Raw genomic sequence first — 11,534 nt, forward strand, 5'->3', positions numbered from 1 at the left:
TTCCATTTTTTAGCAAGACTACATCATTTTATATGGCTTAACACCTTATACTAATCAAAGAAATTTCTCGTGGTTACTGAATTTAAATAATTAATTAAGTTAAGTTAAGTTTAATTATTAAGTTTTTGTTAACCCGGGAGCGAGCTCCTTTGGTTTGGGAAAATTAGACATTTTTATTTTGTTGAGACTCATATTTCTTTTATAATTTTCACAATCTGCTGAACAGGTTGCCATTGAGTAAATAACGAAATTTAATAACATATACATATATTGCAATTCAAATCCAATCTCTGTACCCCGAAGTATGAAAGACTTTTCAGAATCTTAAATTTGGGAAGGGATGAATAATCTATTTTCCGCTGGATTACGCTGTAAAACATACATGGGATGGAAACGGAATTTTTTTTATTTGGGTAGAGCAAATTAAATTTATTTTTATTATTTCTGTAGTGTAGAATACATAATACATTTTTATTATATGTGTTCATTATCATTGCAACCAGTAATCTCTTTACTATTTATTCTTATGTTTACTATTTATTCTGTTTTCTTGGTTTTTATTTCTTTAATTTATATATTTGAATGCGATTTACCCATCTGCGATCTTGGATTTGCGGCTTTCAATAATAATTAAAGGGAATTAAATAGATATATGTCTTAATTAGCTGTTCAGTTTTCCTTTATTTAAATTTTGTATTAAGGTTTCTGTGTTTTAGTTTGCTAATTGAAGTTGTTGATTAATTTTTCTCATTCTCACATATATGCATTTGTTTATATTTCCTCCAATTGTACATATATAAATAATTTTAAAATGTTTTATTAGCTTTGGTTATCGTCCAAAATATAAGTACAACATAAGATAAGCATTTTAGTACTTTTGACTGGGGTGCTTGATTTTTTTGCTATATGAGGGTAAAAAAATATAATCCGAAAAACAATACAGAATTTAAAGAGAAACATTTTTTTGTTATGAATGTTTTGTTATTGTTATCGCCTAATTCGTTTTCTAAAGAAATAAAGATATGATACAAAATTAAGGTTTTCTTGTGATTATGCGAGGGGCGTTGCTTAGTTAGCGTTGGGTTGGGTAGAATATTCTTAGCATTTTGTTTTGCTTTATTGGGCTAGTTTCATTTTATCTTAAAGGTTTTCATTGGTTTTTGTAGCTTATTTTTTTTTTAATTTTCTCTTTGGTTGCTGCTGTATTTCGCACGTTAATGTTTGTTTTTTTTTGGTTTTTGCAATAACCTGATGTTTCTGCGATGCTACATTTTTTCGTATCTATTTGGTGTGGGTTTTGTTGTCGGTTTTTTTTATACTCCATTCTTTCATTGTATTTTATTTTCTCATATATTTCTCGATAATACGGTCGATCGCTTCTCGCCAATGACATCTTTATAACGACTCTCTTAATCAACCATCAACTCGAAGTGAACGGATCCTCTTCTGTCTGAACGATCGTGATTGATGTTGCGGGCCCAAGCCTTACACTCAATGTTGATCAAAACGCCGGCTAAAATTAAGCGTTATCAAAGTTAAGTTAAAACACATTGCAAATGTATGATTTCAAATGTTACTAAAGTAGCGTGTCTCTCTATTACTAGATACTCTTTACTTCGTTAAAAAAATAATTAAGTTTTGCAAAATGTTTCGGAAAAGAATTTATGTTATTAACTATGCCATTAAATCCTATTTTGAAAATTCAATTTAAAAGGGTTAACACAATCTCAAGGAAAGTATAGTCGAATTTATAGACTATGATACACACGGAAAAATTTTTAACATTTTGTTCCCTATAGAAAAAATGTGACAACTATTGCGGCGTTAGATTAGACAAGGCCAATATGTTTTTGGCATATCAATAAAAAATGTAAATACAAAATAATAAATAAAACAAGAGAGAACGCTTTAACGAGAACGCTCGTGGCAAAAAGTTTTTCTGCAGATCGATAGAAATTTACATTACTAATAAAAAAATTTAAAAAGTATCAAATCATTTTACGAAAGTGTGGGAGTAAAAAATTATGTAAAAAATTAAGTTAAATACTATAAATAGCTTATGTTTATTACACTTTATACAAAACTTCTAACAAGAAAAGCAGCATTGCCTTGTTTTTATTGCATCATTGTCATATATACTTTTCACTTACTTTCAACGGTAAATTGAACAGCAACAATGGGCGGTATATATCCCTGAATGTTTTTAAACGGAAAATAGTAACGGGGGAAACCCATGCGTGGATAGTAGTCACGTGCTTTTATGTTTTCGACATCAGCGGGATTTTCTCCCTCGCACGAGACCCAAACTACATTTGTCTAGAAACGGAAATAATAGTAATAAAAATAGTTTTTTTTTAATTAAATTACAATATTTTTCAAATATTCTTTCCAAGCTTACTTCATTGGGTCTAAGACTTTGCTTTTCCTTGATGTGCTGCTTTAGTTCCTCTGGCATATGATCTGGCAAGGTCTTAGAATCGTTGTAAATTTCTGGTATCCAATTGTAAATCTATAAAGAAAATTTAGCTTTCATGTTCAAGGAATGCTTAAATTTGTCCAATAGATTATGTCTTTTACCTTATTCAACTTAAGGAATATACATGGCCGGGCAACGTGATAGCCAAAGTTGTTTTCAGCTGTACATGGCGAGAAGCTCGCGACATCAATGCCGCAGACTTTATCGTCTTGTGGTGGATGTTCAAAGCTACAGTTCACTTGGTTCTGCTTCTCAAGATCCTGGTATGCTGCGAATAGTTAAACGTAATTTACGAGCAATGTCCAGTAATAAATTTTAAGAAGGGTATAAAAGTATTGTTTGGAAATGCAAAGTAACTTTTAATATTTTCATAAGTACATATTTTTTATTTACTTTACATTAGTAAACATTGTTTATATAATTTTTGCCTTTTGCTATACTATACAATAGCGATAAAGTTTTCTATTTGCTATTCGTTTGAGTTAAGTATAACTTACTGTGATCTTATTATTGTCGGTTACCAAAAATAAAAATATTAAATTAAAATATTATGTATTCAATGAAATAGGTAAAATCAGAAGCCCATGCCGAGTAATCATGCAATAAATGTAATATACATTAATAAATACGAAATTATGTGACATAAATTTAAGTTTAAATTTATATGAAAACGAAATGCTTGATTTATTTTGTCCCTTTAGTTGTTTCTCAATTAATAGCAGTGAACAAAATAATTATTCCATAGTGTTGGAACATTGCTATGTGGGAGTAAGAGTGGGCGTGGCAACGTTTTGACACAAACTTGCGCAGCGTATTCGTACTAGAGTCTGTATGTCTAATCTCAATTTACTAGCTTTTATAGCTTCCGAGATCTTGACGTCCATACGGAAGGACATAGAATCGGAAACGCTTCCTTCTACCTGTTACATACTTTTAAACGAATCTAGTATACCCTTTTACTTTACGAGTAACGGGTATAAAAACTAGTTTTTCCCGTTGCAAACACTTTATGATTACAAATAGTGAAGCTATTATTTTCTTTCTTATTTTATATTCCGACGAGCTATATGATATAGTCGCCCCATTTAGTTCAAAATAATACCGAAATTGTGTATTATCCAAAAACTAGTGTTTAAAAAACTATATCGCGTTATAGTCAAAAACGAACGAAATCGATGAAGATACATATTTTTCCCAATGAATATTTTGAATATTCCAATGGAATATCTCCGGATCGTTTGGACTGCAATAAAAGGAAGACTTTTGGGAAAGTTTGATGCAGATAGGTTACAAATTGAGAGACTAGTTTGCTTAGAAAGAGACGGACGAACGGATAGAAGGATATAGCAGTGTCGACTATGCTGTTGATACTGATCAGGAATATAAATACTTTACATGGATATATAGGAAATGTTTTGTTGTTGGAGACTTCTGAGTGAAATCGATGTATCCTCTGAAAGGGTGCAATAATAAAGGATTTTTGTCCCATTGCCACAATCTCCTGCCTTTATACAGACAGATCGACACGTGGACAGACAGAAAGAGTACAGCTACTAAAAACTGTTTTTGATAAAAAATTGTTTTATTTGTTATAATTGAGAACGTATAATAAAGCTAATAAAAACCCAAATGCATTTATAAAGTAAGTGGTTATAATTTTACCTATAAAAGGATGTTTTAATATAACTAATTTTAATTTTGGGCATTAAAAACCAACTATATTCATAGTATTACTTACATTTCAGAAAACGTGAAGTCTCGTCCACCCAGTACTTATAGTTATCCTTCTTTGATGACTCATACCAAACTAGTGTGCTCTCAACATTTGCTTCTGGAGGCATTGGTCGAAAGCCTAGACCTAATGTAGAGGTAACAAAATTTTCGCGTGGAGTTGAGTAAAAATAAATTATTGTAATTATTTTCTTTTTAAAGCACGAAACTTGTATACACATATTTGAAACAGACATCTCTCTTGTTAGGTTACGTATGTGTCTTTGTTAGAGTTTCAGCCAAAGAGATTTGTATTTCATATAAACTAGCGTAAATTATGAGTAAGTGTTGTTTTTGCTGTTTAAAATAAACAAGAGTGAACGCTATAGTCGAGTTCCCAACTATCTGATACCCGTTACTCCGCTAGTGGAAGTGCGAAGGAGAAATTTTAACACTGACCACTGACAGTCTTTGGCGGTTAGTGGGCGTTTTTGACAAATCGAGAAAAATTTACAAGACTAACAAAAATGTGAAAAAATATCAAAACTTTTTTCAAAACTCTGGGCGTGGCAGTTTGATAGAAATCGATTGAAATTTACAAGACTTATAAAACTAAAATAAAATATATCAAAACATTTTTAAAAAGTGTGGGCGTGGCAGTTTTAGACTGTTTGTGGGCGTTAAAGTGGGCGTGGCAACATTGATCAACAAACTTGCGCTGCGTCTGTGTCTCTGGAGTCTACATGCTTAATCTGAACTCTCTAGCTTTTATAGTTCCTGAGATCTCGACGTTTATATGGACAGACAAACAAACGTACGGACGGTCAGACGGACATGGCCAGATCGACTCGGTTATTGATGCTGATCAAGAATATATATCTAGTATAAATCTAGTATACCCTTTTACTCTAGTAAAGGGTATAATAATAGGTTATAATTATAAAATATTAAATTTGTATGTTAAATTTGGTACATATTTTCTGAGCTCTACTCTCCAACACAATTAATAATTTGACATCACAATTATATAAGATTTACGGGGATTAAAATGTAGTATGTTATCGCGTTACTTACCTGGGTTGGATCCTATCAAACCATTGTCAAGCATCCATTTTGGCTTTTCATTGTCCAGAGTTTGATAAAATACAGTAAAAATGGCAGCAAAAAACCCAGTTAACGCCGCATAAAATATTATGTAAAATAGAAGAATTTTCGCTGTAAAGATGTGGAATATGAAAAAAATCTACAGTTATTAAGTTTTCATAGTTATAATTCTTAGTTAACCTAATGCAAGAACGAGATACCAACAAGGGAGAACACATAAGTTTCGCTTCAGCTATTAGAAAGATTTTAGCGATAGAAAAAATCTTGGTAATTAATACTAGTCATAGTAGCGGAAGACTTTTTGAGAAAACAACTGATCAAAAATGGTTCAAAAATAACACACCGATCAAAAATGGTTCAAAAATAACACACCGATGAAGAGGTGGCTGTGAATCTGTGAATTACGACTAATATCACGCTGTCATGGGCAAGCACATAGGTGAAGCCACTGGGAATACTTATGGCGTCATGCGCCAGCCTTCTGCATTCCAAAAGTATCCTGCTAGTGAAAATGAGTTTAGTTTAAAATGTTTTGACATGTGTCGCACCAATACCATAAAATCCCAAAACCCCATTATGCTATACGTTTATAGAATGGTTTACCTCTCGAAGTAAAATCATTGGGAAGCGCAACCCAATTTAAATTAAAATTTAAAGATATAAAACTTGTTTTAAAATTAAATTAGAACAAGAGGGAAAGCTATAGTCGAGTTCCCCGACTATCTAATACCCGTTCCTCAGCTAGTGGAAGTGCGAAGCAGAAATTTCAGCACTGACAGTTTTTGGGGGCTTGTGGAGATGGCAACAAGTTTTTCCGGAAATCTATAAAAATTTACAAGGCTTATAAAAAATATCAAAACATTTTTCAAAAGTGTGGGAGTGGCAGTATTGGGCGGTTAGGGTGGGCGTGGCAACATGGGTCAACAAACTTGCGCTGTGTCTATGTCTCTGGAGTCTTCATGCCCAATCTCTTCTAGCTTTTATAGTTCCTGAGATCTCGACATTCATACGGACAGACAGACGGACATCGCCAGATCGACTCGGCTATTAATCCTGAGCAAGAAGATATATACTTTATATGGTCGGAAGTGCTTCCTTCTGCCTGTTACATACTTTTCAACGAATCTAGTATACCCTTTTACTCTACGAAGATGTAACGCAGTCATCGAAAATCATGGATACTCAACCAAATATTAAATTTGCTTTACATTAATTACTTTTAACCTTATTTTTTATGATTAATTGAAGATATTTTGAAATTGTGCTATTTCTGTGACCACGCATTTTTCGTTGTTTATTAGTTTTTAAATTTCCACATCTTTTTTTTTAAACATTTATTCATTTTGATTAATTAATTTATTAGTTTATAAGCTAAGCTATGAAGAACGAAAGCTGTTTTATTTCCAAGAATTTTTTTTTAATTAAAAAAACTATTCAAAAAGATGAACTTCATTTTGTGCTATTTATACGTCCACGGCTGTATAATATATATGATCGGAAACGCTTTCTTCTTCCTGTTACATAGTATTCAATGAATCAAGTATACCCTTTTACTCCACGAGTAACGGGTATACTAAATCAGATGACTTATATTTTAGATCCCATATAAACGATCATGGAAATTTACGTTTTTGAGCTTTACATTTATGTACGCTTTCTTTTTTGCCTTTAAAAATGTGTATTTCATTGTTGGTTTTGATTTCTAAGTGTAAATTAATGCAAATCTTTTATGATTCGGCAGCTAATTGCAGTGTTATTTATATAAAGGTTTTAGTCTTTAACCGAATTATTAAGCTTTCGTTAAAATCACAGTGAGGTTTTTAGCGTATATGTACATAGCTAACTTTCGAGTATCACTGTAAATTGAAACGATGTTCATTTAATTGCTTTACTGGTAGCCCGTTTTCTGCGTCGCAAATTGATTTCAATATCTGAGTACCAGATGAATATATTTTTAAATTGCTTATATGATAATTGTGGCAATTGATAAATGGCCGAGATTTCGATACCTTATCGACAAATGTATGTTTATTTAATAAAGAATACTTTGCTTCGATTATTTTAATTATTTAACTTACATATATATCTATATATGTCTATGTACATATTATTTTTCTCCACACAGTGAATTAAATAACTGTGTCGATTACGTTTAAACAGTGGCAGACTAAGGACACTTGAGGCCCGGGGCGGGTTTAAGTCGGGGGCCCCCTCAGCTTTTCATAAATTCGTCAATTCAAATAATTAGGGGCCCCTGGCGGGGCCCCCTTGACCGCGTGGCTTCCCGCCCCCTCCCTTAGTCCGCTACTGCGTTTAAATATGTGTATATATATATAAATTAAAATATAAATAAAAAAAACAGTACTAGGAAGCAATTGCCACAATCTAACTAACCCTTGTACGATTTAGGACAACGGAGCCATTGTTTGCATAACAAAAAGAGCATAGGGTTTTACCTTAAATTCAACTGTGGTGGCATACTCCCGTTTGCCAATAAGTAGGTTACCCCCAGGCGCAACACACACGACGTTTCTTACACATCCTATTAAACTACTTCATTTTCCGAACCCAAATAGCTTGTAGCATTTGTTTAATAATTGCTTTTAGTTAGTAATATTATTTGATAAAATATATCTGTATTTATATACACGACACTCATATATAGTATTATACCATTAAAATCTATATCAAATCGATATTATAACAATGTTATTCATTCCTGAGAGTATATATATATATATATATATGCCGAGTGAACCCGATTCTACTGAAACACTATTTTAATAGTTTTTAATAATATGTAGCAATTAAATTTACATATTTAGGATATGCCGAAATCAACTTAGTTTCTTGTTGGTATTAGACATTATATTTATTTATATGTACAAAATTAACTGTACTTACCCCAACTGGATCCGGTGCGTCCAAGGCATTGGCTAGTCTCACTATTCCATAGGAATTTTTTGAAACCCTCCCATTTGCCCATTTTTACAGGCGGTGCGTAGTATTCACCAATTTTTTTATCGGCCATTGTAATTCTTTGGTTTGCTGATGGGTGTATTGTCTTTCAAACGATTTCCTTTTAAACTATTGGTTTAGTGTTGTTCCTTGTGCCCTAATATATATATTTTTAAATAAAATTTTTTTAATTATTTGAGTTTAATTTTGTTTTTAGTCGTTTTTTATATATCTTTTATAAACTATTCCGGTACATACAAATTATATTATATGTTTTTAAACGTCTTTAACAATTTTTTGTTAGGTTTGCACTTAATGTGTATAATTACTGAAAAATATAATTTGTTTTAATATTTTTATAATTTTTAGTTTGTTAAAGACGCTTTTTTTATTTTGCTTTTTGAAAAGGAAGCCCAGTTTATATTTTTATTGATTTCCTTTATATAAGAGGTAGGTCCTTCTGTACGAATGCTATTTGCGGCATCGTTTATGAAGTAAATTATTATTACTACTGCTGCTTATTTGCAATTTTTCATTCATATGTTAAATGCCAAAACCAATTAGATTTATTCTTTAGCGAATTTAGAACGTAATCGGATACGATTTTGCTTAAAGGATACCTGTTTTAAATATATTTCCTATATTTAGAGCTGTAGAGTATACTTTCTGTATATTCAAGACTTTATATTTTTATAAAATTATTTTTTGAAAGAATATGAGCCAACTGGCATTAAATAAATTTAATTCACCTCTGCTGATTTTAGCCACACTATCTGACAACTGTTATGCAATCTTAACTGTGGAAAAAAGCATTGCGAAGTCAAACTAAGAATCCACAAGCATGCGCAGAGAAGTTAAGGGAGCCGAAACGCGCTGAAGAGAACGAAATTGGTTTCTTAAGCTCGCAAGCTTATGTGTTCCCTTTTTAAGTAGAGGTTAGCCAGAATTCAATCCCATAAAGGTTGACAGCTGGGCGCCAGCTTAATGATATATTCGGTGCGTTTTGCTATGGCTGGGTTTTGTGAATTAGCTTGCAGTTGCAGTCCTGTTCAAATAACGCCCAATGGCAGCCACGCCATTGCAGTAATCAGCCGCGGACAATGGGTTGTGGCTGGGACAGCTGTCCGAACTGGACAGGTTACACATCTAAATGATGTAAAAATGTCTCACTGCTTCTGCTCTCTTTTCATCATGGAAAGTTTCGACACTCAAGCTCGCTTGGCTTGACTTACTCTTTTTCTGCAGTTAGTGACGTCGCTGCCGGCGTTGCTGTTTTTTTGCGGCGCTCATTGCGCAACGCGCCGCACTGGACTCGGCCCTGCTTTAGCCTCAGCTTTTGCTTCTATTTCTGATTCTACAATTTGACAGCCTTTGGCTTTGAATGGAGAAGGGCGAAGCGCAGAAATGTAGGCAACGCCAGGTCCCTTTCTCCGATACACAATGGCCGATTGCTAGTGTCGGGGATACACACATGCTCAATCTATTTCCCTTGGGACGTTTATTACAATTTTGTTCGGTGCTCGGATCTACGTTACAAATATAAAAAATCAATGGGACAAAGCCTTTTCCAGAAATACGTTCTTGACCCGTCTTAATTAAATGTCAATCGGCACGAGCTATACCACATTCAATCGCTATCTTCTACATTCTATTCACTTCCACTGCAAATACTTATGAAATATAAAGTTCCTTATACATTTCTCTCACACACGCACACCTTGTAAATCGTTGTACTTATTTTTTATACTCTTTTATAACAGGGCCATTTGTTACATGGCCATTCTTGTCGGTACAGCCAAATAAGAAAAAATCGAATTTTAGTATGTATATAAGTTTTACAAGGATGTCTTTGCTGCTCTGTCGCTGTGTTCTCATTGCCGACGTCGACGTAATCAGTGAAAATTTGCCTTGCAACAACGAGATATATATTTATTTAAGGCAGTATTTCATATCCACTTAATTCAATTCGGGTTTGCAACTTCGTTTACTTCGATCACTGTTTGCCGAACACTTCGATAATTGTATTTGTTAATTGTTTGATTGTGGGTTTTTATGTAACCAGCGATTTGTGGCAATATGTAAGACATGTTTGAGTGACACACATACAGAATAGGATTTTTTCGTCCTCAAACGTTTCCCCTCTACGCAGACTTGTACATAGTAGCTCCAGATATAATGGTATATATGTATATGATATACATATATCTGTGTATATATTTATGCCGTTAATCCGCCAGCGAGTGCGAGTAGCAACCGTCCACAGTTCAAACGCCAATGATAGTGCCATCGTCACCGCAGCTTGCACCAGGGCTATCGGCAATGGCTCGGCTAGAGCTCGTATTCGGCTCCGGCCAGCTTCGCCGTTTGAGGGTGGGTGGCGCTAACTGCGTGTGGGGGCGGTGGGCGTAAGCTCTCCTCGTGCGCATAGCTTTTCGCTCAGCTGAGGGCTATGCTAGTAAGCGCTGAAACAGATATGTAGCTTTGTAGCTCTGTTTGTGACCTTTATAAGCGGACCGACAAGCTTTGAACTACATTTTCCAACATGGCTTGCCGTTCGTTCCGACCAATGGCTGCAAAACTGTGTCTACGTAAAGGGTGTTAATCTGCCTAATCCACATCTTAATTGGGATACCTTTCCTAAATGACGCATTACAACAACAAATACCCATCACCTAGCTTATAAAAATTAAAATTTATTTGCAGATATCGATGATGCCGGGTTATATTAAACATACTTATGTACATATGCACAGAACAACGATAGGTGTCATGATTTATTTGCTGAGAAATTTATAGCACACCAAATAAATCGACATGGACCAAATTAACAAAAAAAAATAGGAATTGTTCTTTTGCCAGAGGAGATATGCAATTACTCAAACGTATGTTTCGAGATTGCACACTAGCATCACGTAGCCGTAGATGTTTATTGCTTACGATTCTCTTAAAATCATAATTTTTTTAAAGCCTCTAAGGTAATAAAATGATTTGGCCAGATTTTGGCTACTAAGAAATAGTTCTACCATGTCACAACAATGTTCGAACTCGTAGGCGTTAAAGAATGCGCGGTATATCGAATAAATATTGAAATTTAAATTATATTAAAACACTTTCCAAAAAGGCTGAAAGTTTGTGGTCAAAATGTTTGCGGCATATAAATAGAAATTAGCAAAACAAATAATAAAATAAAAAAAAGAGATTGCTTTAATCGAGTTTCCCGACTATCAGATACCCGTTACTCAGCTAGTGGAAGTGCGTAGGAGAAATTTCAACATTGACAATTTTT

At 33.7% G+C, this 11,534-nt stretch overlaps 1 protein-coding gene across 2 annotated transcripts; it reads right to left on the reverse strand.

The window, feature by feature from the left end:
* Positions 1-383: 383 nt before the first annotated feature.
* LOC122614226 (sodium/potassium-transporting ATPase subunit beta-2) lies at positions 384-10,511 on the reverse strand. 2 transcript variants are annotated; one of them, XM_043788756.1, is made up of 8 exons: positions 10,355-10,511; positions 8,195-8,405; positions 5,261-5,401; positions 4,215-4,334; positions 2,578-2,744; positions 2,399-2,509; positions 2,151-2,316; positions 384-1,513 (listed from the first exon to the last, which is right to left on the reverse strand). In XM_043788756.1, the coding sequence occupies exons 2-8, from the start codon at positions 8,319-8,321 to the stop codon at positions 1,410-1,412; spliced, it is 936 nt and encodes a 311-aa protein (XP_043644691.1). In that variant the 5' UTR covers positions 8,322-8,405; positions 10,355-10,511; the 3' UTR covers positions 384-1,409. The 2 variants fall into 2 exon arrangements, with proteins under 2 accessions (XP_043644691.1, XP_043644692.1); XM_043788757.1 differs by lacking the exon at positions 10,355-10,511 and adding an exon at positions 8,998-9,043.
* Between the last annotated feature and the right edge of the window lie 1,023 nt (positions 10,512-11,534).

Source organism: Drosophila teissieri, chromosome 2R (genome assembly GCF_016746235.2).
Source record: "Drosophila teissieri strain GT53w chromosome 2R, Prin_Dtei_1.1, whole genome shotgun sequence".
In the NCBI taxonomy this organism is placed as follows: Eukaryota; Metazoa; Arthropoda; class Insecta; order Diptera; family Drosophilidae; genus Drosophila; species Drosophila teissieri.

Excerpts from the sequence above, each read along its gene's own strand:
- LOC122614226 (XM_043788756.1), bottom strand. The coding sequence starts at position 8,321 with ATGGCCGATAAAAAAATTGGTGAATACTACGCACCGCCTGTAAAAATG. Across the intron at positions 2,317-2,398 it reads AAAGTCTTAGACCCAATGAA|ACAAATGTAGTTTGGGTCTC; the intron begins GTAAGCTTGGAA and ends TTCCGTTTCTAG. Across the intron at positions 1,514-2,150 it reads TGTTCAATTTACCGTTGAAA|CCGGCGTTTTGATCAACATT; the intron begins GTAAGTGAAAAG and ends GCTTAATTTTAG.